Raw genomic sequence first — 27,944 nt, 5'->3', positions numbered from 1 at the left:
AAACATACAAAACACAGGTAAAACAGGGCATCTGCCAACCCTTTATTTTATAAGAACGTCCAGCTTTGCCATCAGCTCCTTGCAGCAGGGAGCACAGAGCAGGATTCATCACGGTACAGCAGCACAGCTGATGTTAACTCCAAAAGAGCAAGGGTATCTCCACTCATCTCCCACACTCCCAGGACATATTCCTCAGGGTCACAGCTGTGCCAGCAGTATCAAGACCATGATCTTCACTGTGAGAAAAGAAGTCCCAGAAGAATTTACATAAATTAAATAGATCTGAGGCTGTCCTTCTGTTTCAGACTTTTGGGAAACCACCTTCGTCCGAAAGTTGCTTTGAGTCTTGGAGGAGTCCTTAAGGACCTCATGCCACCCTGGAAGGCTGCAAAACTTCAGCAGGTGGCAATGAGTAGACTGGACTATCTTGAGGAATCCTGCCTTGTGGTCCTGAGGTAATCCTGTACGCATCTAGCAAGAGATTCATTCTTTGGGAAGGTTGCCTGCTTCAGACATGAGTCCAGGTACAAAGGGAAGGACCTGAAAGAGAAGAGAGTGTTGCAGCCATAAGATCTGTGACATTCCCTCACCACAGTCTTACTATACTAGAAAGTTCACTCCTCCCGCACTGCATAAAGCCCCCAATTCTCACCCCAGCCTTTACTCTCCCATTTTGCCATCACAAAACAAGGCTTTAGCTCTGTGTCTGCTCTTTTGTAGAGCATCTCAGACTACACAGAGGGGCAAAGCTCCTCAGGTTTTAAACTAAGACAGGAGAGGTTTAGGGGAGATACTAGGAGGAAGTATTTCACACAGAATGTGGTGACGCACCGGAACAGGCTGCCCAAAGAGGTTGTGGATGCCCCATCCCTGGAGGCATTCAAGGCCAGGCTGGATGTGGCTCTGGGCAGCCTGGTCTGGTGGTTGGCGACCCTGCACACAGCAGAGGGGTTGAAACTTGATGGTCTTTGTGGTCCTTTTCAACCCAGACCATTCTATGATTCTTTGATTCATTCAAACTGCAGGTGCAGGCTAGGAGGAGCTGAGTTAAACTGTTCACTGTTTAGAACACAGGCTGCACTGTCAGAGCTCCTGTGTGTGGCCTCTTGACATCCCACATGCCCTACTACACACCTTCCTTGCCTTTCCTGCTGCCCATCTTCCCCAGCATGGCTCTCCAAGTACTTCTGCCAGTAATCAGCAGCCTCTTGTTTTCGGTTCAGTTTCCACAGGACTTGCACCAGGTAGAAGGCAGCAGTGGTGTCATCTACAAGACACCATGATGGATTCAGACATTAGCAGGGAAAGATCAGGCTCCCCATACTGCTGCAGTGCTGCAAAAGAAGCTTAGCTACCAGATGCAGGAACATGAGGACAGCTGGTGCAACAGGGGAGGAGACTGTCTATGTCACAGGCTCTAATTATAACCCTGCGGCTGGCAGCCAGGATGGAAGCCAAGACAGATGGCATCAGGCCTGCAGCACAGTCAACCACTCCTCTGTTTGGACACGAGTTGGGGTTTTCCTAGCATACACATCTGCAGCCCCAGCACACAGCACTGGCTGGGAAGGAACCTCAGTCAGGTCTGGGACCACCAGTTTTGGCAGATCCTGCTAAGACTCAGACCCCTACAGCATCTCAGCACTGCTGGAACACTGAGCAGCAGAGTTTGCAGAGATCACCCCAGAGCACTCATAGCACACTGCTCTGCACCCTTCTCCCTTAAAGGCCTCCACACTCAGCCTCTGGGCTGCCAGGTGTAGACAGGCACCTTCCCTGGATGAAGCAAGACTCCATCTATCCAGCTATTTTGTTCTAGAAAAGCAAACCTTCTTGAGAAGAAGCTGACTGTACCGGGAGTAGGAAGGAAGAACTGAAAACTTTCAGGCTGCCTTAGGGCAGTAGTCATGATCAGTGTTCTGATGCATTCATCAAGCAATAGTTAGTAGTTCACCAAACTCACCAAGCTTCAGAGGAGCACCTCAAATATGTAACATGCTAGTAGCCCTTGGTATTTGAACAAGCATGACCTAAATCATGATGTTTTTCTGCTGAAGTCATTAAAGCAGTACAGGAAAAAAAAAAAAAAAAAAGTGAAAATTCTCTGTTCCTCATGAAAAAGAGCCTCTTACCTGGTGAGATCTGCAAGCCATGCTGAAAATCCAGCAAGGCTTCCTTGTGCCTCTCCTGCTCCAAAAACTGTATCCCTCGCCCAATCAGAGAAAGCAACCTGATCTTCTGGAGAACCTTCACTTCTGGCAGGAGACTCTCTGTCACATAAAGTCACAGGTTAGTGGTAAAGACGTGTGAGATCTGCTTGGGCTGCTCATCTTCCAGTTCCCCTTCTGCACAAACAGCGGCAGAGCCAAGACTGCTGCCAGGCTGGGAAAGGCCAGGAGGCAGCAAAGGGTAAGACCAAAGAACATCAGGAACTTGGTATGTTACATGCCTACAGTGTAACAGTAACCACAGCAGTAGCTTGGCCTTTGCCTGCTCATCTGCAAATCTCATACAAATCTTTCCTCTGAAATCCAGTACTGAGAAGCTTCACAATTCATTTAACTGTCACCTTTGTGAGAGAGAAGAAAGCAGAGCAAGGCCAAATTCTGCTCCAACGAAACCAGCCAGTCCTTTCAGTGTGGCACAGAGCTCAGCACACTGCAACAAACACCTCCTGCCAAAGGTGGCATTGGAGATGCAACCTTCTTTTACATGCCCCCGCCAAGCATACAGATGCAGACAACCAGACACAGATTCCACACAGTGCCTACCTGCTGGTTCAACCACACAGTGCCCTACCTGCTGGTTCAACATCACGCCCACAAGGCTGAAATCGCAAGAGGTCGTTGAGGCACCTGCAAAGTGGTAGAACAGAACTTCAGTGCCATGCCTGGACTAGAAAGTCAGCTGTAAGCTGTCACACCAGCCCCCATGCTGAACTGTGCTCTGCTCAAACCAGTCATTACAGCCTGCTAGAGAGGCTCTCTCTCACAACACGACATTGTTACCTGCTGAATTGCATTATGGCCTCCTTGCCTTTGCCAAGCTTAGTCCATGCCCAGCCCTGGTGCAGGTAAGCAGCTGCTCTCCACATGAGGCAGAACAGACTCTCTCTCTTCTGAGACAGGAGCCCACCAGCCAGCCCAGTCTCCAGTGATGCGTGCTCTGGCTGGTCCAGCTTCTCCTCAACTTGTACTATCTGTGGGATTAGGTGAGTTGTCCTGCTGATGACCTCATCACACACTGTTAATGAATCCTGATGCCTTCCATCTTGCTCCAAGGCAGATGCTGCTTCCAGGAACACCTCAGGGATCCTAGGCAGAGGTGAGCCACTATCTAGGGGAACCTGGTGAGCAAAAGCGATGGCAGTACTAAGATATAGCCAAGCAAAAGAACCATGTTTACTGGAAACCCAGAGCTGCTGCCCAGCAAAGCTTAGACCCATCCCCACAGCCACTGGAGCCTGTTGCAGGAAGCAGAAGGTGTCGCGCAACAATAGCTCAGCAGTCAAGAAGGCAAAGCCCTACTTCTAAAGCAAAGGGTATCCAAAACCAGGCCAACAGCTGCTCCCTACAAGACGGAGCTGTTTCTCCAGACAGCAGTGGCAAGCAGGCTCTTGTGCGAATCCAAAAACAGACAGGCCAGAGTCACCAAATCCCAGTTCATTTCCTCCATATTTCAGGTTAGACACTGGAGCCTGGAGTCAAGCTGTGAAGTCTGGGCCAAGGCTTCATCTGCCAAGTCACCAAGATACCTGCCTGTTGCTGCAGTCCCTCCTGCAGCAGAGCCAGAAAATCCAGGTAATGTTCCACTGCATCAGCCACCCTGAAGAAACAGGACAAGTGTTGGAAAACAGGGTGAGCCTGAGAAGTGCCAGCAGCCAGGCTTAACCTGAACTATCAGCCTGCAGGTGCTCCCTGCACTGTACTCACTCTAGTTACAATACCTACAACTTTAGCAGAGCTACAACAGCAGTACTGGACTTCCAGGAACACAAAAAAGAAGAAAAAAACCCACCACAGATCCCAAACAAGTAGCATGTTGCAAGCAGACTAGAAGCTGCTGTTACCTCCCATCCTGGAGACACCTTTGTGCCAACAGGTATTTCACTTCAGAGGGGTGGTGATGGCGAAGGAGAGAAGCTAACATTGGTGTGTTGACAAGGAGATCTGCTTGGATTAGGAAGTATGGACTAGTGGAAGTAGCTGATGGAGAGTTTTTTTCCAGAGCCTGCAAAACAGGAACAAAATATATTATCAGCACAATTCTGGTCAAGTCCCAAACAGCTGCAATCACTTCTTATTTCTGGCATCTGCAGATGTATCCAGAAAGTAGAAGTAATACATCCTGTGCACAAATCATTGTCATTCACTACATCACAGCCACTTTCAGGAAAAGGAAGATCACAGCGAGACAGGCAGATTCATACATTCCACACAACATTAGGAGATATATAAGACCATTCACCCAGAGAACATGTGCCCCAACTTTTCAGTTCACATTGCTCTGACTTGTCTGAAACAGCATCTCCCATTGCAGCCACAGACCTGGTTAGACCAGATCTGGGGCCATTAGTAATAAGAGACTGCTGTCCACGACTGTGTTTGTATGTGATGCATTTCAAACAGCTGAAGAGCCAAGCTCAGTGTTTATGGCTGTGACCTGCTCCTCCTAGGATGATCAAGTTTGCTATGACTGACTAATGTACACCTACAGCCACCATCTGCCTTATAAGGCCTCTTTACTAGACAATTAAGAGACTGATATTCTCTGACACCAGAAAATAGCCTCTTCTCAAGCCACCGAAAATCTGAACTAGGACTCAAGAGATCTTGCCACATCCAACAGCTGGGTGCCAACAGCAGGAACTCCTGACCAAGCTGGGCTCCTTCCTGCCCACTGATGAATCCAAAGAAGCAGTTGCTGAAGGTACTGGATTTCTACTTTAGAAACCCCCTCAGAAAGCAGAAGCATGCTTGAAGGTCCATGCAGGCTCTGTGAGACAAAAAAAAAAAAAAAAGCCAGCAGAACTACAGGAGACACATACCTCATAGAGTAGAGATAGGGCCTGCAGCTCTGCATCTGTCTCCCCCAGCTCCTGGTACACCGCTGCAGTGTGAGACAGGGCAGGATGGCACTGGAAGTCTACCTGGAGGGCCCGCTTCAGGTACTGAAGTGCTGTCTGAGGCTTGCCCTAGGAAGGTGGGAAGAGGTGTTTGCTGCAAGGACATCTTATTGATATCTTTACAGTTCTGCTTTGTTTCTCTAATGATCCCCCCTAAGCAAAGACAGTTTACTCTCATATAAGTTAGCCCAGCAGCTCATCAAATCCCCTTCCGCACTGCCAGCCTCCCTCACAGAACTCCTTCCATCCCCACCAGGCAGCATATTCATATCAGTTGTTCACAGCACTTCAGACTCCCTCCCTGGAACCACTATTCTGAGTTTATCTTTCCACGTCAATCTTTCACACTCAGACAAAAGCCTTGCCTGTATTTTGAGGCTGCCAAGGAGGCTGGAATAACAAGGGAAAATTCTGCTTGAAACCTTGACTTCTTGTAGCACACTAGGACCACGCAGAAGCAGCATGGACATTAGCATATTTCCCCAGCTTGCTCTGGGCTGCTTTCCCTTTTCCCTTCAACAGGGGGGAGGTGAGGCTTGGCCATTACCATTCTCTGAGCACAGCAGCCAAGGCAGACGTAGATCTGGGCCAGGACCCTCGTGGAGCAGAATCCTCCTGCAGCCTCCTGGAGAAGGCAAAGGGTAGTGGGGAGGTTCCCTGCCTCCAGCTCTTGCAACCCTAGGACAGATCCAATATCTCAGCTCTGCAGCTTCCCTTCCCATTTTGCCTTTCCATCAAGCAAGCACATGTAGACACCTTCCTCATTCATCCCTTGCTTACAGATCTACTCCCACAAAAGAAGCAATCCTATGGGTCCAGCTGTGCTGGATTCTGGGCTGCATCAAAACAGGAGTGGCCAACAGGGAAAGGAAGTCCCTTTCTGCTCTGCCCTTGTGAGACACCATCTGCAGTATTGCATCCAGGTCTGAGGCATCCAGCACAAGGATGCAGACCTGTTGGAACAGGTTCAGAGAAGGCCACAAGGATGATCAGATAGCTGAAGCACCTCTCCTGTAGTGAAGACAGATAGAGCTGGGATTGTTCAGCCTGGAGAAGGCTCACTGTGGCCTTCCAGTACCTAAATGGGGCCTGCAGGAAAGATGGAGGAAGGCATTTTTCCCAGATCATAGTGATAGGAGAAGTATTAATGGCTTTAAACTAAAGCAGGGTAGATGTAAATTAGACATTAGGAGGAAATTCTTTACTCAGACAATAGTGAGGCACAGGAACAGGTTGCTCAGAGAAGTCCAGGAGTGTCCAAGGTGAGTGGAGCTATAGACAACCTGGTGGAAGGTGTCCCTGCCTACAGCAGGGAGGTTGGAAGTGGATAATCTTTAGGGTTCCTTCCAACCCATACCATTCTATAAATTCTGCTCTATAAAATTAAATAATTATCTGCTGAAATACAAGATGACAAGGTTGCACAATAGCTTTGCATGTCTCTCACAGCATTGTAATCAGAAGGAACAATATACTCACAAAAAGTCAGGCAACTAAAGACAAACAAAATAAAGCCCCCTGTCAGCCTTCTATTTTATACAAGGTCACTGTGAATCCCATACACCAAGCTAAGCCACAAGGCAGGCTGAAGAAGAGGGAGTCTTAGCTGCAAGAAAAATCAGAGAAACACCGGATACCAAGTTTAGGCCTAAAGACTGAGTCCAGGCTCTTTTCTGAAGAGAAAAGCCCAATGGCTGGCATGCTTAGGAAGAGCAACCAAAACAACAGCAGCAGGTGGGTGAGAGGAGGGTGTGCTGGGACAAATGAGCAGGGGAGGGAGTGACAAGGGTGACCACCTCCTTCACACAAACCTTGCAAGAAGGCAGCTGCAGTGCACAGGGTCCCCTTCAAGTCCTCAGCGCTCTGTACAAGGGAAACGGAGGCCTCCTCAGCAGGTGCTCTCCATGCCTTGAGAAGGGTGAGGAGCTCATTCTTCTCTCCACTGCACAGAGCTCTCCCTGGATCCTGTGAACATACAGAGGAGAGAAGGCAGGGAATGCTGAGGAGAAATAGGAAAAACAGACCCCAGGGTAATGGGAAACAGAACACCAACTAAACCCTTCCCAGTGATCTTTGCAGGGGAGCATTCCACCCCCTCACTTTAACTACAATCCACTCATACTGTGATTCCTGCGTGACCCTAGGCAGCACCTCTCCACATCAGCGTGAGGTGTAGCCAAAGGGACTCCCAGCAAGGCAGGTCTGAGTGCTGTCTGAAAGCATCTGCCCCTCCTTATCAGCAAGAAGGGTTCTTTGCCTTGCTCTGTAGAGACTGCAAGTCCACCAGCAGCCTCCATCATGTGCCTGGTGCCCCAGGATCTCTGGGATCCATTAACACATTTGGGTCTGTTTTCAGTAAACTAGGATGCCAGGTAAAAACAGAGGTGACTGGGAAAAAGTGTTTCAGATCTGCAAATGCTATGGAAACATATGCAGAGTAGGCTTTCTGACAAACACAGAATTTGTGTCAGCTCTGCATCCTTTAGCAAACTGGCAAGCATTTATTTTAGACTGTACAAATATAGGTACAGCACACACTGATGACTTAGAAACTCACAGTGACAGCAAGAAAGTGAAATACAAGCCCAGGCTAAATGGGGCTCCTGGCAGCAGCAAACAAGTCAGACGCTTCCCTTTGGGGTAGAGCACACAAACTGGCTAATGCCCACCCACAGGTGCCTTGGCTGCAAATGACGTGACTTGCCCAAAAAAGCTTCAAGTGCCAGCTGCAGAGCAAAGCAGGCTACAAGAGCTGCAGGAGGCAAGGTGTAACCTGTGTTAGAAATCCCCAAGGCTAAGAGAAGGTGGCTAATTCACACTTCAGAGCTGTAGGAGGAGCACAACAGGCAAACACTCTGGCACACGGCAGTGCAGGAGCTGCTCAGCATGCATCCGTGCTCAGATACCTCAGCACTGCTCAGGAGTCGGAAGAGGTCAGTGATGCTCTGCAGGCAGCTATCTGCCAGCCACCATGCTGCCTGCAAGGCCCCCAGACGGTGCAAAGGTGCCTGTAGTTCCTCAACAGTTACTTCCTGCAGCACCTTCTGCCACAGCTCTTCTGTGCTAAGGTCCTGTCCAGAGGTTCCACAAGCCTCCAGAACTGGAAAAAAAGATAAGCCAGAAATCAAAACTAAACCAAAATATCTCACCAAAAAGCAACCATGAGACAACAGGCCAATACTCTGTAATGGCCACCTTTCCAACAGGCAGAGAAACGCTGATACAAGCATGGTCTCCTTGGCAGTAAGGGATGGAATGGACTTAACAAGGCTTGCCCAGGCTACAGAAGCAGCACAGAAAGCAAACTCTGACAGTGGAGCTAATGGCTTCACACAAAAGAGACACTACACAGTTTAGAGCTACGGCTACAGCTTTACTGAGCTCTCCTGATATTTTATATCCTGATATTACTATTTGTCCAAGAGCAAATGTGCTAACACTGCAGATTTCTCTCCAAATTTCTCTTGCAGCATTTTTTAGTAAGCTTTCTTTGATCCCACCATACCATAATAAAAACACTAGTTTGCTAAAGTCACTAAAACTTTGCTAGAGAAATGGCATCTTATATAGTAAAAACTCTCCGTTCCCTTAAATTTTTCTGTTTTGCTGCAGGCAAGACAGCCACACAGCTGCACATCATCCACAGCCACGTGCAGCTCTACCTCCTCCATTCCTGGCAGAGCCAGTCTTCCTTGTTCAAAGATCCTTCTCTTCTAGCCAATTATGGTACATCACTAAAGCACCGAAATAGTTTTCCTTACCCCTGCAGAGCCCTTGGCGTATTCCTTCTGCTTCTCCTTTGATGGCACAATCAGACGTTCCCATGACAAAGAGCAGCGAGTTGTAGAGGACAGTAAGCTCCAGAGGCATCGCAGGGAGGGCAGGTGGCAAGCCTATAATCAAACCCAACAAGACACTGATCTTCCTCTTCACGGCTTTAGAAAGCCCTACAACCACCCGTGCTTTGTGACAAGTTTCCTGTCATTTATTTTGTTGTTATGGTGTGAATCTATAACTTGAGGATTGCACAAACTAGAGTGACAGCAGATGCTCCCCACCTCTCCAGGTGCCAGCAATGATTCAGCCATCTGCTCCTCTGGTATCCAGATACTGCAGCGTTCCAGGCCTTATCTTACAGCACTTCCAAAAGACCACCAAAAACCTGCCCCCTTCCAGTACTGATCTATTATCTTGAACACAGACAGATCTCCCGCACTGTCTCTCCCCAGGTACCTCCACAGAGCAACTTGTTCTGCTCCTCAAATCCTCCTCTCAAATGAGAGTGCATTGCTCTCTCATCAGATTCTCTCTGTAGCCCACTTGCAGCAAGGAATCAGAGAATCATCTGAGTTGGAAGGGAGCATTAAAAGTCACCTAGTCCAGTTCTGCAGTGATCAGGAACAACTGATATAGGCTAGTTTGTTTAGCAATAGGGACCAGTATATTAGTGTAAGGACCAATAGATCAGAGCTTAGCAAAAGGAACCAGTGAACGCTAATTCTAAAACTTTCCATTTCAACTTTGCCTGGTGTGTGAACAGCCTTATTTTCTCTTAGTTTTGCTTCACAGGAAGCACTAGAGTCATAATACAACACTTATTTTTGCATTTTACCAGGTGCAAGGACGTTTTCCTTGAATTTCATTTATATTGTTTTGGAAGTTGCTCGTTATAGTCTAACAAGCAATGGGAATTTGCCAAGTTGTGGAAAAACAGCTAAAGGTCAGCCAGAAGTCTTAGTGATTAAGCTGATGGTGGAAAAATGGGGATAAACTACCACCCTAAATACAACGCGCATGCCCAGAGGGACATTAGCATATATTAATGATTTCTTGGAAAAGAATGAATATGTATGTAAATGTACTGCATATGTATGTCTTATTTGTTTAAATGTAGAACCTGAACTCTGAGAGAGAAGACTTGTCAAGTTGCCCAGTGCGTATCATGAGGAATAAAGAAATGCTACTTTCTAACACCACATTGGAGTTAAGAGTTTTCTTCTCAGATTTTGGATGACACACCCACAGCTCCATCAGGTGCTCAGAGCCCCTCCAGCCTGACTATGAACATCTCCAGGGATGGGGCATCCACCACCTCTCTGGGCAACCCATTCCAGTGCTTCACTACCCTGACTGTAAAAAAGCCTTTTTTGTTATATCCAGTCTAAACCGCCTTTCTTTTAATTCGAAAGCACTTCCCTTGTCCTGCTGAAGTCTGTCTCCTCCTCTCTCACAGCCCCCTGGTTAGATACTGACAGGCTGCTCTCAGGTCTCCCCAGAGCCTTCTCTCCCCAAAGCTGAACAGCCACAGCTCTTCCTCAGCATGGCACGATGACAAGCTGTTCCTCTCCTGCAGTCACTCTTCTCCAAGGAAAGGCCTCCTCCTATTTTCCAGACATACCTAAACTCGGTTGCACTCCCTCAACGAGCTCAGACAAAGGCCGGGGCTGAGCCTTAATCCCTTTGATTAAGGACTGAGCTCAGTTTCAAGGCAGCACAGAATGCATCACCCTCCTCCCTTCAGCTCACCCCAATCAGCGGAATTCTCAGGGAAGCAGCCTGGGAACACCGGTGCCCTGTACGGCCCGGCTCTGGGTCTGCAGCAGGCGGCAGACCGCAGCAGGGCCGCCACTCACCCCGCATCCGCAACAGCAGCTCCCCGAAGGCGCCTCGCAGCTGCCGCGCCGCCGCCGCCGCTCCTCCGTGCGCCGAGCACCGCGCTGCCTGCAACGGACACGCTGACCAGCCGGCCTCACACCGGGGCCGAGCCTCGTGGGAACAACCCGTGCCGAGGCCGCGGGGAGGGACAGGGGGACCAGGGGAGTGCCTCACCCGCCATCGGCCGGCCAGGGCCTCGCACTCGGCCGCCCACGCCTGCAGGCAGCCCTGCTCCGGGGCCGACCCGCACCGCTGGCGCTTCATGGCCGCCGCCACCCGCGCGCCGCAGTCCTCCCGCCTTCCCGCTCTCCTCTCATTGGCCGCTGCCCTCTTTGCCCTTGCCGCCATTGGTCGGGAGAGAGCAGTCGCCACGGCGACAGCTGAGGGCGAACAGCGGAAGGGACGACGGCGGGCGAGGAGGCCCAAACCGCGACGCCCCGCGGCAGGCGGAGGAGGCAGCTACAGCCTGGGCTTCCCTGTCGAATCAGAGGCGTTCGAGCTGGAAGGGACCTTTTAAAGGTCATCTGGTCCAACTCTCCTGCAAAGAACAGGGTCACCTCACTGTGGCCTTCCAATACTTCAAGGTAGCATACAAACAGGAGGGGGAACAGCTGTTTATGAGGGTGGATAGTGATAGGGCAAGGGGGAATGGTCTTAAACTGAGCCAGGGGAGGCTTAGGTGAGGTATTAGGAGGAAGTTTTTCATACAGAGGGTGGTGACACACCGGAACAGGTTGCCTGAGGAGGTTGTGGATGCTCCATCCTTGGAGGCATTCAAGGCCAGGCTGGATGTGGTTCTGGGCAGCCTGGTCTGGTGGTTGCAACCCTGTACATAGCAGGGGTTTGAATCAAGTTGATCTTTGTGGTCCTTTTCAACCCAGACCATTCTATGATTCTATGGTCTGCATCTCAGTCAGAGCTCAGACCCTGGACCAGTCAGAATGTCTCTGTATAGCACTGCTTTGCTAGTTTCCACCCCAAAATCAGAGCCCGGTGCTGTTGAATTGTGCCACCACGAGACCAGATCATGTGCAGGAGTGATGGCCTGCTTTAACCCCGCCTTTCTCCCAAGGACATCCAACCCAAATAGCTACGGGAAGAACGTGGGGCCTGGTGAGGTGGTGGGCAGGAGGGAGGGAAGGAAAGGGCAGGATGCTGCTGCTCCCATCTGCATGCTTCAGCTCCACGAGAGAAGCAGCCAGCTGTGGTGACAATCCGAATGGGAGAGTGCACAGCAGAGCCTTCTCCCCCAGCATGCCAGGTTTCCTCTTCTTGGACCAGCATGCCCCTTCCACCACATGCTCTTTGGAATTTTAAATGAGCAAGCACAGCCATGTTTGTTCCACCACCAGCAGCATGTCATGATTCTGAAGTCATCAAGCTTTGAACAAATATGAACTCTTATCCCCAAAACACTCAGAAGAACAGCAGCCAAATGATTAGCTCAAAGGCCATTAGGGAAGGCCAGTAAAGACTAGACACATGAATGAAAGAAAATAAGAGCATCTCCAGCCCTTGGAAAACTTATCTTGACTCTAAATTCTTTGGTGTAGTAGCCAGTCTCCCTTGGCAGAGCAGTCAGTATAAGGCCAGTCCTCTGTCCTTGGCATCACTGCATTGACAATCACATACTTGCAGTTTCATTACTGCAAGCAATAAATTCAGGTGACGTGAGTTGAAGCTACATCCCTGTACCTCTATAAGAGGAGTCAGGGAATGAGGCTGCAGTATTTCTGGAGAGTAGACTGAGACATGAGTAGGCATAATGATTTGTCAGAAGCTCTCAAGGGAGCTTCAGCTTTTAACCCAGGCTCAAATCAATTAAAATATGTGCCTAAAACAAAGTCCTAATTTACACTCTGCAGTGGGGACTACCACCGTCCAGTTATTTTCTGGTGAGATGTATGAGTTTTTACAGAGCTGCAGCTCTGTTCTCTCTGCTCTGCCCAAGCCTCCCAAGCCACGAGCCTCCTGTTCCAGCAGATCCAAAGATCTGCCACAACCTTGCAGGCAAGGGGCTGAGGAAAGGATACTGCACATACACAACAGGCATGGGAAGGTTTGGCAGCATGATGGCACCTGCTGAAAGAGGAACTAGTCCAAGAGGTGGGAGAGAACAAAGCCCAGGGGCCTGGGTTGCAGCAGTGGGAGCGTCGCAGGCCAGCATCACAGCATAAGTGACCTTAAGGGCTTCTGCCAACACAAACACATCCAGGCAGCAAGCTCCTGACTGGGTTATATGGTTACAACAAGACATATGGGGGCTCCAGACTCGGAGGCTAGTAACACATTATCTAACATCATGTTAAATAAAAATTCACTGGTTAGTTGCTACTTCCATCCCTTCCCTTCTTTCCAAACAAAAGCACTCTCATTCCCTGGCATTACCCCAAAATACCTGAAAACTTATTGGCCACCAAGGAGTCACAGTATATAGTCAATAACCTATCTAAAGGATGATGAAACTGCTTAAGCCTATCTAATTGTGAGCTGTAATGTTTCTCTGCAGCTCCCAGCCACATGCTACTGCCCCTTTCCCTGCACCAGCACTGCTGCGCATACAACCAAGTTGCAGTGACCCAGTCAAGGCAGTTTTGTCAGATACAAACCAGTTCCCGCTTTTGTCAGGTGAAATTAAGCAGGACAGGACCACAGAGGTGGAGAAATACAAAGCTGAAATGAAAGATCAGAGGCAGTAGGACAGAAGCTGGCCAAGCAATGAAAGTCCAAAATTAGAGCAATGTAAGCCTCCCTGGAATTCCCTCTGACACCTGAGCAAGCACTACCACCCAGGTTGGGCAAGAAACAAAACTAAACCTGTCCTGAAAGGATGTTTTCCACAGCTACTGGGCACTTGGGACCTGACAATAAGAACTCAAACAATCACTGAGATGGCTAGACACTTTCCCCAGGGCCTTCCAGAACAGAGTTGAGGAAGAAACAGAAGTTACACAGGAAGATTTTCTCAGACTGAGCAAAGAACTCAAGCAGGAGCAGTTAGAATGCATGAGTCAAAAAACCAAGCAGGGACCAGAACAAAAATTGAAGGAAGGACCTCAGACAGGCAATCCTCAGCTCCTTCCAAAGAGGAAAGACATGAAAATCATTTCATAGCACCACAGTGGTATAGGGCAGTAAGGAATCCCAGCTCCTATCAACAGTGCAGGGAGAGTTTAGCTGGAATCCAGCCAGGCACCATGGTCACCATCTTCCACCTCTGCCCATACAGATATACATCTGATAGAACAAACTCAAAAGTGGGTTTGAGACAGTTCGCTTGCAGCTCAAAGCCACGAGCAGAAAAGCAAGATCAAGAGGGTGACAAGCACCCAGTACTGAATCACATGTCATCCTCCACAATGCCTAGGGTGCCATCAAAGTGACAGAAACTTCCTCTAGCACATACATGGATATCAGTGGGCTAGGCCACCATGCAGGAGTTGCCACCTGCTCATAAATCTCAAGCAGCTGTTCTCAGCTCTCACCAAGGTCAATCCTGCAGTTAGCTTCGTGAGACTCCTCTTTCCTCCTAACAAGATCTAACACAGGGGTGACTCAAATGCTCTGTCACTACATCCTGCTAGCAACTAAGTGTTCCCAATCTACCAAGCATGTGCTCAGGAGGAGACCAAGAGCCCCGGCTGCTACACCCCTGAATATGTAGGCAAAGCACGCAAAGGCCATAAGTGGAATTTCCCAGTCGTGGACACAATTTACCCTGCCATAATGTTCCCAAAAAACTAGGCCTGCTTCAGGCTGTCCAAGACAGCCCAGTCTGCTCTACTCTGCCCTTAGTACTGTTTAGGAACATGAGGAAAACAGGAGTGAGTATAGGGCAGGAGAGGCCTCATTAAGAGCAATGAACTAGCCTGATAGGAGGACAGGTGCAACCAAGACCCTGGGAACCATCTGCTAACATAATTATGTGCACTCTGTTTCCAGCATGAAAACTGAGCATGCAGAGAGAAGTGGTGGCTGTAGGACCCAGCTAGAGGGCAGAGTTATAGTAGCCTTTCCTCTCTATCCCTCCTTAGCAGACCCCTTCAAGTGAGTCAGTGTCTCTGCACAGGCAAGATGATGCTCTCCAGGCACATTGCAGACCTCTGCAGCCTACTAGCTGCACAGTTGGGGCAGTTGTTGGGAATGCAGTAGCAAGACATCCTGCTGTTGTTTCTGCAGAGAAGCACCTCAGGACTCTTGCTTCTTGGCTTCCTCCTGTTGCTAACAAATGCACGAGAGTTCCAACCTCAATCGCTGAGAAGCATGCTCCCTGCAGAGCATCACGATGAACAGGGAACAGCTGGCACTGGTCCTTTGCACAACACTGAGGCAGGGAGCTAGGGATAATCCCAAACTGCTGTCGGCAGGCACTCATTGCTGATGGCTGTTTTACCCCTCCCGGCGCTAGGGAATCAGGGAGATGAACACAGCCTTGGCCAACGAGCAAGTCAGGCTCCCCAGATCTTGGTGCTACCTGAGCTGAAGCTGGCTGAACCAGGTGCTAACGGCACAGTCCACACGCATCACCAGGGAGATCCCCAGCAGGAGGCAGATGCTGCTCACCATGAAGCCCAGAGACTCAAAGAGGAACCTGGAGGCACAACAGATGCAATAAGGTATCATGCTACCCACACTCCCAGCAGATTGTTTTTCCTGACAGTGAGGGACTGGTAGCATCACCAATCCTAAAACCTGGATTATGTTCATTTCTTAGCAGTGGATGCTGCTTGCAGTCTGGAACCCAGGCACGCCTTTGGTTCCTTGCTGGTTTCAAGGCCATTCAGCAAGACACTCAAGTGGGACTTGGGAACCCTCAGAGGTCAAGAACACCCCACATGCTTACTATCCCAAAGGTTTGCATCTCATTTGTAGTCTGGTAGTCAGAGAGTCTTTCGCTCTCTGCCCTGAATATTCTTAGCTTGCAGGTGGGCTCTGGGCGTCCTTAAAAATCAAGATAAGGAAAAACTACAACGCTCTAGTCTGAGTCCAGCTTCTGAACCTGAAGCACGAATTAGTGAAGAACAATCCTACAGCCTCTACTAGTGATATAAGATCATGGTCACTTCCAGCATTACTGGCTCTGAACTATAGCCAAGACTTCAGCAATATGAGCTGTCACCCAGCATCAGAGTAACTCCTGGGACTTACTTTGGGGCAAAGACCTTCCAGACCATGAGGTGCCTCCTGAGGATCACAGCTGCACACACACAGGCCAGAAGCTGTTCGTGAGACCAGGAAAACAAAGTTACAAGTGACATTCTTCTGGGCAACAGGTTCATACCTGAAAGCGATACTAAACTGCAGACCTGAGAGGCCAGTACATCAGAAATAAGCATCCCAAAGAGGATTCCCTCCCATAACAAATCAGGAAAGACAAACAACTTGTGGTGTGCTGTTGGCCTTCTCAAAGCAAACAGTAAATTGCACAGATTAAGAAGAGGATTTTTGCATCTCCTTCTCCACCTCCACATTTCAACCCCAGGCCTGTCTCTGACCCATTTGAGTCCCATCTCGTGTCAAAGTGCCCCCATGGTTCTCACAGCACAGTTTTATTCTCAGTTATCCATCCCAATCTCAGACCATACCTGTGCCCCAAGGACAAAGAGGTACTTCAGCCCCAGCTGCAGCAGAGCAGTGGAGAACTTCTCTGGGGACTCCCGCAGCCTCATCTCCATCATGTGTTCGTCCACCGTCTGCAGCTCCTCCTGAGACTCCCTCTTGGACTTCTTCTTCTGTGAGCTGGGCATCTCACACACAAAGGGCCAAAGCAGGAGCAGAGGGCAGCCAACTACCTCGAGGACAAAGGCACATGAAGTTACCAGGAGCCCAGGAGATGAGGAGCAGTCAAGGCTCTGCCGTCATGCCCTGGATGTGGCAGGAAGCATATACTCCAGCTCCAGCTTGCTGGTCAGGCACAACTGCATGGAGGCTGCAAGCCACTGGCAGCTCTGCAGCCCCAGAAGGGGACAGTGAGGATGCTGCTGTTCAGTTGGTGCCGGAGCCTTCCTCACCTCGTGCTCAGCCTGCAGGCCTCCAGACAAGGCAAAGCTATGTCTGCTCAGGCTCAACAGCCCAGGAAGAAATTGATTTACCTGCAAAGAGGATATGGGAGGCAAACGTGTTGGCGCCCACCAGGACAGCAGGAACGAGGTTTGTACTGTGGTCAAGGTGAAAGCCCACAAAGGCTGCGTTCCAGTGGATGGCCGGGAAGACGGGCTGATGGCCCGTGGAATAGAAGAACTGTGAAGCAGCAAGGAGCCACGAGATGACTGCAAACCAGGGCACTGAAAAAGACTCTGAGAGAGAGAGAAAGATATCAGTATCAAGGAACAAGATAGTCCAAAGAAACCCACAGGGTTTTCTTTCATGTTCCCCTCCCATTCACTCTTCTCAGACAGAAACTAGTCAGGATGCCAGTATGTGGCCAGGTGCTCCCTCTGCTGCCCACCCTGCTCCTGGACTCTGTCAGCAACAGAGCGCTTAATAGCTGCATCCACTTCTGGAAAGAAGCATTAGGGTAGGACCCCCTTGTTCTCCCACACTGCCTCCACACTGCATGCATCTCTCTTCTATTAGAGAATTTAAGCAGCTCTAAATAAGCTAGAAGGATCCTACAAGGAGGATCTGTGTACTGCCATTCCCCAGGAGCAAAAACTGGGCTCTGCCTCTCTCACTGGAAACAGGATGAGGCTGCAGTCTCACGAGGGTAACACTCAGGTTGCACATCCAAAAGATGTTCCACTGAACCCTGACTCACCGGTGTCTCCTGCGAGGCTTCTGGCACGTGTGTGGATGTGCAGCAGCACAAAGGCCTCCAGGAAGAGGAGTAGGAAGGCAAGACTGAGCCTCTCAGTGTGCAGGAGCATCAAGAGGAAGCCCAGGAGGGCAAGTGCTATGACCAGGGCAGCCGAGTACACACTGCCTAGCCCATAGGCTGCGACTGTGGCCCTGCAGGTGCGCTGTTCCAGGCGACTCTTCTCAGACTCCTGCATCCTCTTGTAGATCTGAGGGATGACCTGGAGCAAGTCGACTTTGGAGCTGGGAATCCCCTGGTAGGGAGTGACAATGGATCCTGCAGATTCCCGTGAGTCCTTGGCAAACACTGTCATGGGATGGCACAGCAAGAGCAGCAACCCAATAGACGCTAACCCATAGACAGCCCATGGAAAGGCAATGACTGCCACTTGCACCAGCTCCTGCAGCTTGCCTAGAGAGTCCTCAGCACTGGAAGCAACAGCCCAGTAGCAGGCAATGCAAAGGACCACCAGTGGGAAACCCCAGCGCACAAAGAGCACAACGGGGTCTGAGCTGTTCAGATTGCCGTAGTGTCGCAACCAGCTCCGCACTGCATACACCAGCCCAGCCAGCAAGGCCACACATAAGAGGTAGAAGAGGTTCTTGGCCCGTGTGTTTCTCAGGCTGGCAAGAGGTGGAAGGAAAACAGAAGGCCGACACTGAGGGATTTCTTCACGGCACTGGTGGAAGAAACCAGAGAGCCGCAGGCAAACCAGAAGCACAGCCACAAGGCATAGCAGGTGCCAGCTCTCCTTTCGGTAAGAGGAAAAGCCAAGAGGCTGTTGTTTGTGGCCTTCTGGCACAGTCAGGCGACCATCCCAGTGGAGCTTTCCTATCAGCAACATCACCAATGAGGCCAACAGGAATGGGGCAACTTGGGCCTCAGCTACCACAAAGCTATCAGAGAACATAGCTCCACAGCGGAAAAGGAGAATGCCCATGGGGAAGGCCAGCCCCAGCCACACTCGCAGTCTTTGCCTCAGACCAGAGCTGGCCAAGAGTGGTTGGCTGCCCAACAAACGGGCTCTCTTGGGATGCCAGCCCCACCACTGCCAGAAAAAGCCCAGTAGAGATGCTGCAGCTGCCAAAGACAACAGCAGGAGAAGATCCAGCTCCTCCTGGATGAACACACAGGCTAGCCCATACAGAACAGCTGTCACCAGCCCCCAAAGCAGGGGATACAGGAGGCAACTACGATAGAAGGAGTCTGACAGTGTGGCCAGCTCTGAGGCCACATAGCAGAGCAAGCAGGAAGCAGCAATGAGGGTGCAGCCTGCCACCATACGCAGAGGATGAAAGCGGGCCCAGGACTGGATGCACACAGCCCGTGCCTGCCGCAGATAGAGCTGGAAGCGGCTGATGAGGCTTCTGAGCTTGGACTCCAATTCCGGAGACACCAGCATTGCCCTCTGCACCTGGGCCAAGAGCTGAATGTGCTCCTCTACAGCGCTGGAGAAAAGCTCCTGCAGGTGCTGGAGCTGCTCTGCTGGCAGGTCCTGAGCCACCAGCGAGTAGGAGTGCAGGAAGCGGTCCACCTGCAACAGGAGAGAGGAGACAGCATCAGAAAGGAGTGCTGGAAAAGAAATTCGCTACCATCTTTCTCACACAACCCCTTTGGAGTGCAAGCAGTCTCAAACTGCCAGCCGTTCTGAGGACAACCACGTTTTAAGATGCGTCATATGGACTGGTCACTCGGATGCAGGAAAACTGTATCTCTCTGCCAAAGCAACATCCCTCTGAAATAACATATCTGTCCTGACAACAGCACTGACACCTTTAGGCACCCAGTTCTTCAACTGTTAACACTACACATTATTAAAAGTTCATATGTAGAGTCTTCAGTAACCACAAGGTAAATGTCCCCCCAGAAGTTCAAGTCATCACCAGCTATTACTCTGAACCCAGTGCCAACTTTCATCTTGTGTTGTTTTTTTTCCCTGACAACAGACATCAAATTAAACAGCTTACAGTGGATCATATCAAACTGTTCACTCTTTTTGACAGGTACATTAAGCCACTGCACTAAGGAGAGCTCCTTCTGCCTTTTACTTCAAGATTACAGGAACAGAGCTAGCTATGACCCCAAAGTTGCACCAAAAGTCTTAAGAGGGCATTAACAAGTCAGGGCACCTGTGCAAACATTCACTGCTCCACAGTGCAGATCAGCCCAATTCCAAAAATATACTGATAGGTTCATATGGCTTCCAGTCACCACAGAGCACAGGAAGAACCAATCTGCCCCTGTCCTTGAATGGTAAACACATGCACTAGCTCTCTCCCAGGCCTGCATGACCTCCTTGGAATGCCAGTGCTTCTTCAAAACCAGTGTGATCAAGCCAGAAACAGACAACTAGCTGCAAAGATTTAAGAGACAGCTCCAGATATGGCTAATTCCTCATACATGATGAATATTCTCAAGGGCTAATGGACAGTAAAGTGTACTATCATCTCTAAATGACAAAGAACACTGCTCCTGTATAAGTAGGCAGCAGACACTGAACACTTCTGCCTTCCCATTAGCAATAACATCCTCTCCAGCTCTTCACTGATATGCAGCAATGGTGTCTAGGCCACATAGCCCTGGCTGTTTCCCGGTATCTGGGCCAAAACAGGACCAGGACCTTTGGTTTGCTTTCTTCCTTGAGAACCACAGGACTACACCAGAGCACTGACTGTGGACTTCAGGAGTTAATGTAAGGCTTGCAATGTGCTTCTAGCAATACAGGATCCCTCAGAGGCAGCCAGGCTCTCAGCTGAGACACATGCCTTGTAATACGTGTGACTAAATGTGTTCTGCAAAGTGCCAAGTGCTTCACACACAATCCCCACGTCTTCCATATGAGCTCATGTCCTAGCACATGGCCTGTCCCACTCCTTGGGCTTTTTTTAATAGTTGTAATGGCATATGCCATAAAATATAGGCTCATTCACATTTTGTCATTCAGTTGTTGAGGTTCTGCATTCTCTTGCACTTAGTGTAAACTGTTCCTTCTCTGTTCCAATTTATTCTCAATTACTACAAGGTGTTTCTTTCATTTTGTACTTCATTCACTACCATTTTCCTCCTGCCACTGATCTAGGACAGTGTTATAGCTAGCCCTGTTTCTCCTCCAAAACTGAAGAAACATTAAAACACCTGCATGTACTCCTCAATCTCTATTAAGGAAACTTGCCTCTAGTCATCTTCAGCCTCAAGGAAACAACTTTCCCATCAGCTTCTCCAAGTAACCAAACCCACCTCTAACCACCTTATCCTAAAGCAGGTAACACTTCCAGGCCAGTATTTTTCTACAGCACAGCACTCATTCCCAGGTACTAAACAAGTGCTTCCCATTAATACTTGGAATATGATTCTGTCTTTTACTGGAACAAACACTGCAAGCAGGTAACTCACAAAGTTCTCTATGAAGATAACACCACATCACTACCTCACCTACACCAAGCAGAACAGGTATGTGCCTAAGAAAACTTCCTTTCTCTCCTCTAGTTTAGCAGTGAGGCCTGCCATAAATGCAGTGCTATCAACCCAGCATGTGAACAACTGCCAAAGCACCCGGCTTCAGCAGCTCCCAAGAAACTGAATGCAGTGAATTCCCAACATGACCAAGAACTAGGATCACACAGCTAACCCCTGGCACTACCACAGGACTGCCAGCAAGTCTTTCCCTGCCGTACCTGCTTGGCATTGATGTGATAAACCAAGAGCTGCTGCAAAGCTTCAGACACAGTGTCACCATCCCCGGAGAACAGCTCAGCCATCACTTCCCCGATGTTACTGTAGGGAATGGGCACACCCAGCAGCAGGGCCACAGTGGGCACCAAGTTCACCTGGGGAATGGCCTCAGGTTCCTGAAGGAGAGGAATCGGACATTTGTGAAGGACACAGCACAACACAGACTTTCAGCTGGGAGAGGGGATGATGGCAAAGCACCTGTTGAGCAGATACTGGGAAGGACAAGGGTTAAAACACAGGGGGAAGCTCAATCCTGCCGAAGGCAGATGACAGAAGATGCCTGCAGGTCCCTGGGTCTGGCTCACTGTCTAACAGCTCATCTGACCCTACACAAAGACTCCTCGCAGTTGGAGGGACTTGAACACCAGCCCCCCCCCATACAGGTCATGGCTCTGCCTCCAAAGCTGAAGGTACATGTCATTCCTGCAGACCTTTTCAGAAGGCCTGTGGGAAGCTGCCTGCCCTGTCACATATGTCTGCTGCAAACTAAGTGGTAAAGATGTACTGCAGAAGTGAAATAGTTCAACAGAATCTGTTTTCACTCCTCTTGCAATCACGTTTTTCTCAAACGAACTTGTCTTACTAAATATACCAAATTGTGTTTGATGCAACCTGATATTAATTAAATCCAGGTATTTTTAACTTCAGTTATTTGCATTATTTGTCAGGTTTTCCACCCTTCTCTGAGGAAAAGTGATAGACTCCCTGTCCCTCTCAATCTAAACGATCCCAATTGAGCTGTTATTCTCTACACCCCACAGTTTGCCCCAGATGCCACCTCAGGCAGTAGCAACTAAGGATCTGCTTCTTACCTCGGGAGGGTCGGTGCCGAACAGACGTGTTTTACTGTACACAAACAGTGCAGCATTCACTTCCCTCTGGCTGTCACCACCATGGTCTCCAGTCTCTGTCATGCCATGGTCTCCAGCCACCAGAAGGAGAGTGTCATTCCCCAAGTGATCCACCAAGGACCTGTCACCACATATAAGGAAAGTCATCAACCCCAGGAGCACAGGTGGGAGAGGAGATATCCATCCCTTCCAAGCTTGATCATGTGAGAGAGCTGAAGCTCACCAAAGGACCTAAGCAAAACTAGGTGCTGACACAGAGCTGTACCAACTAAACCAGGGACTGCAACAACAGACACTTCAAAAATGAACTAAAAAGTCAGAGTGCTGAAATAGGGTGGATTAATGTTGTTTAAATCTCCCGTGAGTGTTCCTCAAGGCCTTTGGGTATCTCTAAAAATAATGCAATTCAAAAGGAATGTTCCCAGTTTCAGGCTAATCCCATGAGAGTCTTATCTACTGCATCACACTGCGTGAGCAAACTCGTACTTCTAAGGAAAAAAGATCTGGGATTTGTCTCTGAAGGATGCAGTAAGTACAAGACAATGCATCTCCACTCTCACATGCAGAAAGGCAAATTAATTCCTCCTTGTAGCAGCAAAAATGAAATCAATCCTGATAATCGACAGCCATAGCATTTTAGCTTCAAGCGTGGCTGTGTAAGCAGAATTTCTGGATTCCGTTCTGCCCAAACACACAACTCGTATGCAGTAAATTCACACAGCCTGTACAGTAAATTCAGCATTCCCTCGCCAAGCTTCTCCAAATGTTTCTCAAACATTAACTAGGTCTCAGTGATGATCTCTATTTTTAACATGCAGAAAGTGAGGTTTCACCACTTGATGGTTTGGTTGAGAAGTAAGGATCCAAGATCTGAAGACAGCTTCAGCTCAGAAATCAAACCCTGTTCTTTGCCACTCCCTCACAAACATCTACACAGATGAGACTGCCCAATAGCTGGGGTCTCAGCTGCTACTGGTCATATGCATTCTCCATGGTAACAGGATTTCTGTGTCCATAAATCCCCTGGTAAGATCCCCTAGTTTGGCTGAAAGCAGGAACCAGTTGGCCATCCCCTACCACTGCAATCATCACCTCAGCATCTCATTCATCTGGGTAAGCTTCTTGGCCATTTCAGGATGGTCAGGTCCATGTTTGTGCCCACAGTGGTCCACACCAAGGAAGTGAGCAATCAGCAAGTCCCACTCACCACTGTTCACTGCAAAACAAGAAAACTCCTATCACACAGTAGCCTAGGATTCAGAATGTGCTCTACACCCAGATCCCTCTGTCAGAGCTGTCTGGCTGCTTTGGAAACTACTGCTTTTTCCCCTCTTTCCAAACAAAGGGGACGCTCAGGAAAAGGAAAATCCAGAAATCCAGTTCTTCCCTGAAGATATTTCAGGTTAGACTCATCCATGTGCCTCTCTGCATCCCATGTGGAACATGGGCCCAGCATACCAATGCTGTCCCCAGCAAGGGACATACCCCTCCCCTCTGCTCCAGGGTCTCAGTACATGAAAATCAACACATTTGCAGTTAAATGACAAATTAAATGACAAATTAAAAGACAATACCCATCATTAGGGGAACTTCCTCACCTTCACCTTAAAAGACCACCGCAACTTTGACTTATCTACATTTATATACAGACAAAGCAAAGAACATTTCCCCTAACCTAAGTCTCAGAAAGGAGTCTGAAATCACATAACATTCACAAATCAATCTCACGCTTCAACTTCTCCTTGAGACTGGGAGCAGCAATGTGCTCTCACCTTCCACAGGGTAGCAGGACCTCTGAGTTTGTCCTAAAGCACCGCCAGGCAGAGAAATAAAGAAAGAGGAAACAGCGGCTCCTCTCGGCTGTGTATTTCTAGGACAGACAGTCAAAACTGCAGCCCAGTCCTATCAATCAGCCCTACCTCCCAAATGGAGAAAAAGTATTTAGAGAAACAGTTTATCAGTCCTCAAAGCTGGCTTATCTGAGGAAATCCAGCTACAGCGCTCTAATCCCTGGGCAGCAGACATGAGTGGGTGCCACTGCCCAATGCTATCATGGAAAAATTCTTCAGTCCTACCCCAATCTTGCAGTAGGAACCCTGTATAACATAAGAGTTAGATCAGCCTTCAGGGAAGAACTGCTTACCAGTTGGATAAAGATACTGCAAGATCCCGTTGTCCACAGTGTGAAGATCCTTCACATTGAAAGAAGGGAAAAAATAAGAGCGGAAGAACTTCTTTGGGAAGAGTCCTTCCCAAGTATCATCACCCATGAAGACCACTCTTCTTCCTGAGGCAGAAAGAAATGAATTAGTGAGAGCAGGAAGCCCATTTGAGTCAAGCCATTGCACACACTAGTACAAGCCTGGGAAGATCCAGGTCAGCACTGGCTCCTCTGAAACCCATAATAAAAGAGACTGAGGCTTTAAGTCACCATCTGGTTGCAAGTGAGTTTGAATCAAGGGAGAGGTCTACCCCCTTTCTAAGCCTCCAAGTGCCCACAGCTCCCAGTACAGCACAACCTCATTACTTATCATTAACCTCTGCCATATCACCTTAGTAGAAAGATGCATAGACTAAACAGGCCAGAAAGTAGACAGTCGTCCATTTGTATGACTGTAGTACTGAGCAGACACAGCAGCACCAAGGGCTGCACAATCCAACTGTAAGACACAAGGCAATAGATGGCTACTGACAGCAGATGATCAAAAGCTGAGCACTAGGCTCCAACTTGAAACATAACTGTGGGGCTTTTATACGTAGAAAAGGCAAGAGCATGGATGCTTACCACTGCCCACACTTTGCCCGCCCTTGCCATATCTGCAACCAGCCACACCTCTGTGTTTTCAGAGCGTCTCCAGCGTGGCAGCAAAAACCATCTCCCCCATAGCTAATGCTGTGGCACAAGGTCTACCAGTGCTTTTGCACTCTGATGACTGGCTGCATTTGCCTGCCTTGCTTGCACGGGAAGCTGACAACCCAGAAACATTGCCTCATTCCAAGCAAAAGCACAATTGGCATTTGTGGCACTTAAGCCCTTAAAAAAATCTTTCTAAGTAACACAAGACAGCATCATACCATCCTCTCTCTGCTCCATCATCCCATCCTAACAAGAAACTCTTTACTGCCTCACTATGCTTATTTAGGTAACATCAAACTATACATAAAATGTGGTAACAGATGCAAGCAAGCGCACTACCTGTGTGAGGTTCTCATACCACATGTGGCCCTAGCTCCGCCCTCATCAGGTGTCTCACCTAACTGCCAACTGACTTGCAGTGCCCTTGGCTTGTCAGAGCCACTCCTGGCAGTGACCTTGCGACAGCCACCACTAGTACAGCCACTTTCATGTGTTTCTCACCATCTTTGAATAAATCCTAAGCCAGATCCCAGCTTAGGATAGAGAAGATAGAACAAGATAGAGAAACACCAACTGCATAACAGCTTCAGCCAAGTCTGGGGTAGGGTGAAAGAATTAGCTGACAGGCAGGAGGTGTGCTAAACAGTTCCCTTGACACAGAGAAAAGAATAAAGGTCCCTCGTGAGCACTAACAGGTGCCTTCTACATGCCCTTCCATGACAGGACACCACACGTACCATTCTGCACCAGCTGTGCCAGCAGGTTGTCCTCCTGGATCGCATAGGTAGCGAAGTTACTGCCCACATCAATGAAAGTGGGCAGTGACCCAGTGGTGAGGCCCTTGATGCGCTGCATGGTGGCAGTGGGGGGATCAGCTACGAAGCGGTAGAGGCGGGCATGGTGGGGTTGAGAGGTTGCCAGGTGGTGCAGAAAACTCAGCTTATTCTCATAGGGCAATGGGTTGACCTTGGCTGGGTTAAACAAGGCAAATTCAAAACGGAGTGCATCGATGATAACAAGCACGATCTTGGGAAAGCGCTGGGGCAACCAACAGGAGCCTGGGGGAAGGCTCTGCTTGTCCCACGGTGGTGGTGCAAGTGGGTCTGAGCAGGAACTGCTGTTGGCAAGCTCAATACGGGTGAGCAGGAAGCCACTCATGAAGAGCCCAATACCACAGAAGAAGAGAAAGCAGACCCAGGCCAGGAAAAGCAGCACTGGCCACCGCTGCATCCTATGGGGAAAGACAGATAAGCTCAGTCCCCACAGCTCTACCTGAGCCAGGTGACGCACCCCTGCCAGTACCCATCCCTGGTCAGTGCTCTGCACACCAGCACTTCTGTCCCCAGCTCTCCTCATAGCCACCAGCCACTGCCCCATGACTTTGTCCCATACCAGTCAGTACCACACCTGGTACCACCTCCCCTGCAGAGTAACCCCTTGTACCCTCCTGCCCTGCTGCAGCCGATCCCCTCCCATTTTCAGCTCCCCTTGCACTTTTCAGCCACTCTACCAACATCCCCTGGCACCACAGAGTAACCCAATCCCCAGCCAGCCCCTCACACCTAAGCCTCTACCTTACCCCCCAGCACTTCTCTAGCACCCTGACTGTCCTCCTACCCGACACCACACAGCCACTTTCATAACCCCCAGCCTGCTGCCTAAACTCCAACACCTCACACACACCCCAAACCCACACCGTGCCATCCTCACACCCCCCAAACCTCTCCTGTACCCCAGACCAACCACCGCTCCCTCTGCCATTGCCCAGTACTCTGGCTCCTCCCGCACTCCAACATTCTTCTCCGTTCCTCCCATTCCCCTCCCGACCTCCCTCACAGCTCCCCCATCCCTCACCATCCACCATCCCTCACCCACCGCGACCCCTTCCGTCTCCTCATGGTTCCGTCGCTACCATGCACTACCCTAGCACTCCCGCCCGGACACTCTTCCGCCGCCACGACCTCCCCCGTGCGGCTCCAGCTGTTCTCAGCCCCCCTCATTCCCCCTCCCCACACCCCTCCCAGCCCCACTGCACCCCACTCGACTCACCTGCGGCCGCCGCGGCCCGGCCTGAGCCGCCCCGGAAGCGCCGGCGGCCCGAGAGCGCCGACGTGCGGCGGCGGCGGATGTGACAGCGCCCCCTGGCGGCCGTGTGAAATTCCGCCGGGCTGAGTCCTCCGAGCGCCTTTCACGAGACCTGAGCACGTCTCAACTCCTCCAGAGCGGGATCCATTAATTAAGTATTAATTAAGGACGTGAAACTATTAGGAAGTGCCCAAAGGAGGGCTGCGAAGGCCGTGAGAGGCGGCTGAAGGCCCTGGGTGTGCTGGGCCCAGAGCAGAGGAAGGGAGGGCAGCGCTGAGCTCTGCTCTGTGTGACAGCGACGGAGCCGAGGGAACGGCATGGAGCTGTGCCGGGGGAGGGCCGGGGGGTGGGGAAAGGCTCTGCAACAGAGGGCGGTGGGCACGGAACAGCCTGCCCAGGGCAGCGGGCACGGCCCTGAGCTGCTGGAGCTCAAGGGGTGTTTGGACACTGCAGTCACGCATTGGGTGAAGCCATCAGTTGGATTTTGTGATCCTTATGAGTGCCTCACAACCCAAGACATTCCATGATTCTATGGTAACATACCGCAGGGAACACTCCAACCTCTGCCCCTGCATCCCCAGTCCCCTTCTGCACCTGATGGAGGAGGTTCAGCATTTATCCTCTGATCCACAGACCACTCTGATCCCTCAGCTGGTATATGCCAAATTCCAGAGCTGCCCTCCCTCCCCCTGCATACTGACACCCGCACCAGTTTCTAGCATGCTCCTGTACCCACTCCTGAGTGGCACCAGCAACAGCTTGAGCTACTGCATGCAACCGCTGGCACAAGGCCTTATGAAATTCCAGTTACTGGTGGCCCTTGGCTCCAGGCTCTTCTTGCAG

At 50.0% G+C, this 27,944-nt stretch overlaps 2 protein-coding genes across 5 annotated transcripts; both read right to left on the bottom strand.

The window, feature by feature from the left end:
• Window positions 1-18: 18 nt before the first annotated feature.
• FANCG (FA complementation group G) lies at window positions 19-7,020 on the bottom strand. 2 transcript variants are annotated; one of them, XM_042862333.1, is made up of 10 exons: window positions 6,937-7,020; window positions 5,673-6,078; window positions 5,048-5,194; window positions 4,070-4,230; window positions 3,759-3,825; window positions 3,009-3,346; window positions 2,800-2,855; window positions 2,133-2,270; window positions 1,135-1,267; window positions 19-540 (listed from the first exon to the last, which is right to left on the bottom strand). In XM_042862333.1, exons 2-10 carry the CDS (start codon window positions 5,673-5,675, stop codon window positions 423-425), a joined length of 1,161 nt encoding a protein of 386 aa, XP_042718267.1. In that variant the 5' UTR covers window positions 5,676-6,078; window positions 6,937-7,020; the 3' UTR covers window positions 19-422. The 2 variants fall into 2 exon arrangements, with proteins under 2 accessions (XP_042718267.1, XP_042718268.1); XM_042862334.1 differs by lacking the exon at window positions 6,937-7,020 and having other exon boundaries at window positions 5,673-5,803; window positions 5,906-6,078.
• Window positions 7,021-8,137: 1,117 nt separating this feature from the next.
• On the bottom strand, window positions 8,138-27,083 carry PIGO (phosphatidylinositol glycan anchor biosynthesis class O). 3 transcript variants are annotated; one of them, XM_042862330.1, is made up of 13 exons: window positions 27,066-27,083; window positions 25,754-26,247; window positions 24,303-24,446; window positions 23,252-23,375; window positions 22,121-22,280; window positions 21,251-21,424; window positions 17,538-19,110; window positions 16,873-17,076; window positions 16,366-16,568; window positions 15,929-15,999; window positions 15,255-15,371; window positions 8,887-9,018; window positions 8,138-8,225 (listed from the first exon to the last, which is right to left on the bottom strand). In XM_042862330.1, exons 2-12 carry the CDS (start codon window positions 26,244-26,246, stop codon window positions 8,937-8,939), a joined length of 3,345 nt encoding a protein of 1,114 aa, XP_042718264.1. In that variant the 5' UTR covers window position 26,247; window positions 27,066-27,083; the 3' UTR covers window positions 8,138-8,225; window positions 8,887-8,936. The 3 variants fall into 3 exon arrangements, with proteins under 3 accessions (XP_042718264.1, XP_042718265.1, XP_042718266.1); XM_042862331.1 differs by lacking the exons at window positions 8,138-8,225; window positions 8,887-9,018 and having other exon boundaries at window positions 12,117-15,371; XM_042862332.1 differs by lacking the exons at window positions 8,138-8,225; window positions 8,887-9,018; window positions 15,255-15,371; window positions 15,929-15,999 and having other exon boundaries at window positions 16,437-16,572.
• Window positions 27,084-27,944: the final 861 nt, after the last annotated feature.

Source organism: Lagopus leucura, unplaced genomic scaffold (assembly GCF_019238085.1).
Source record: "Lagopus leucura isolate 7727_CA_CO unplaced genomic scaffold, USGS_WTPT01 Super-Scaffold_650, whole genome shotgun sequence".
Taxonomy (NCBI): Eukaryota; Metazoa; Chordata; class Aves; order Galliformes; family Phasianidae; genus Lagopus; species Lagopus leucura.
The sequence above is the reverse complement of the archived record's forward strand: the minus strand, read 5'-3'. Positions and strand labels throughout refer to the sequence as shown.

Coding starts and splice junctions, on each gene's coding strand:
- FANCG (XM_042862333.1), bottom strand. Junction 4,231..5,047: donor CCCTATCTCTACTCTATGAG/GTATGTGTCTCC, acceptor CCTGTTTTGCAG/GCTCTGGAAAAAAACTCTCC. Junction 541..1,134: donor CAGCAGGAAAGGCAAGGAAG/GTGTGTAGTAGG, acceptor CTTCTCTTTCAG/GTCCTTCCCTTTGTACCTGG.
- PIGO (XM_042862330.1), bottom strand. CDS start 26,246: ATGCAGCGGTGGCCAGTGCTGCTTTTCCTGGCCTGGGTCTGCTTTCTC. Junction 21,425..22,120: donor TCGGCACCGACCCTCCCGAG/GTAAGAAGCAGA, acceptor CCTCTCCTTCAG/GAACCTGAGGCCATTCCCCA. Junction 16,000..16,365: donor TCTTTGTCCTTGGGGCACAG/GTATGGTCTGAG, acceptor TCTCACGAACAG/CTTCTGGCCTGTGTGTGTGC.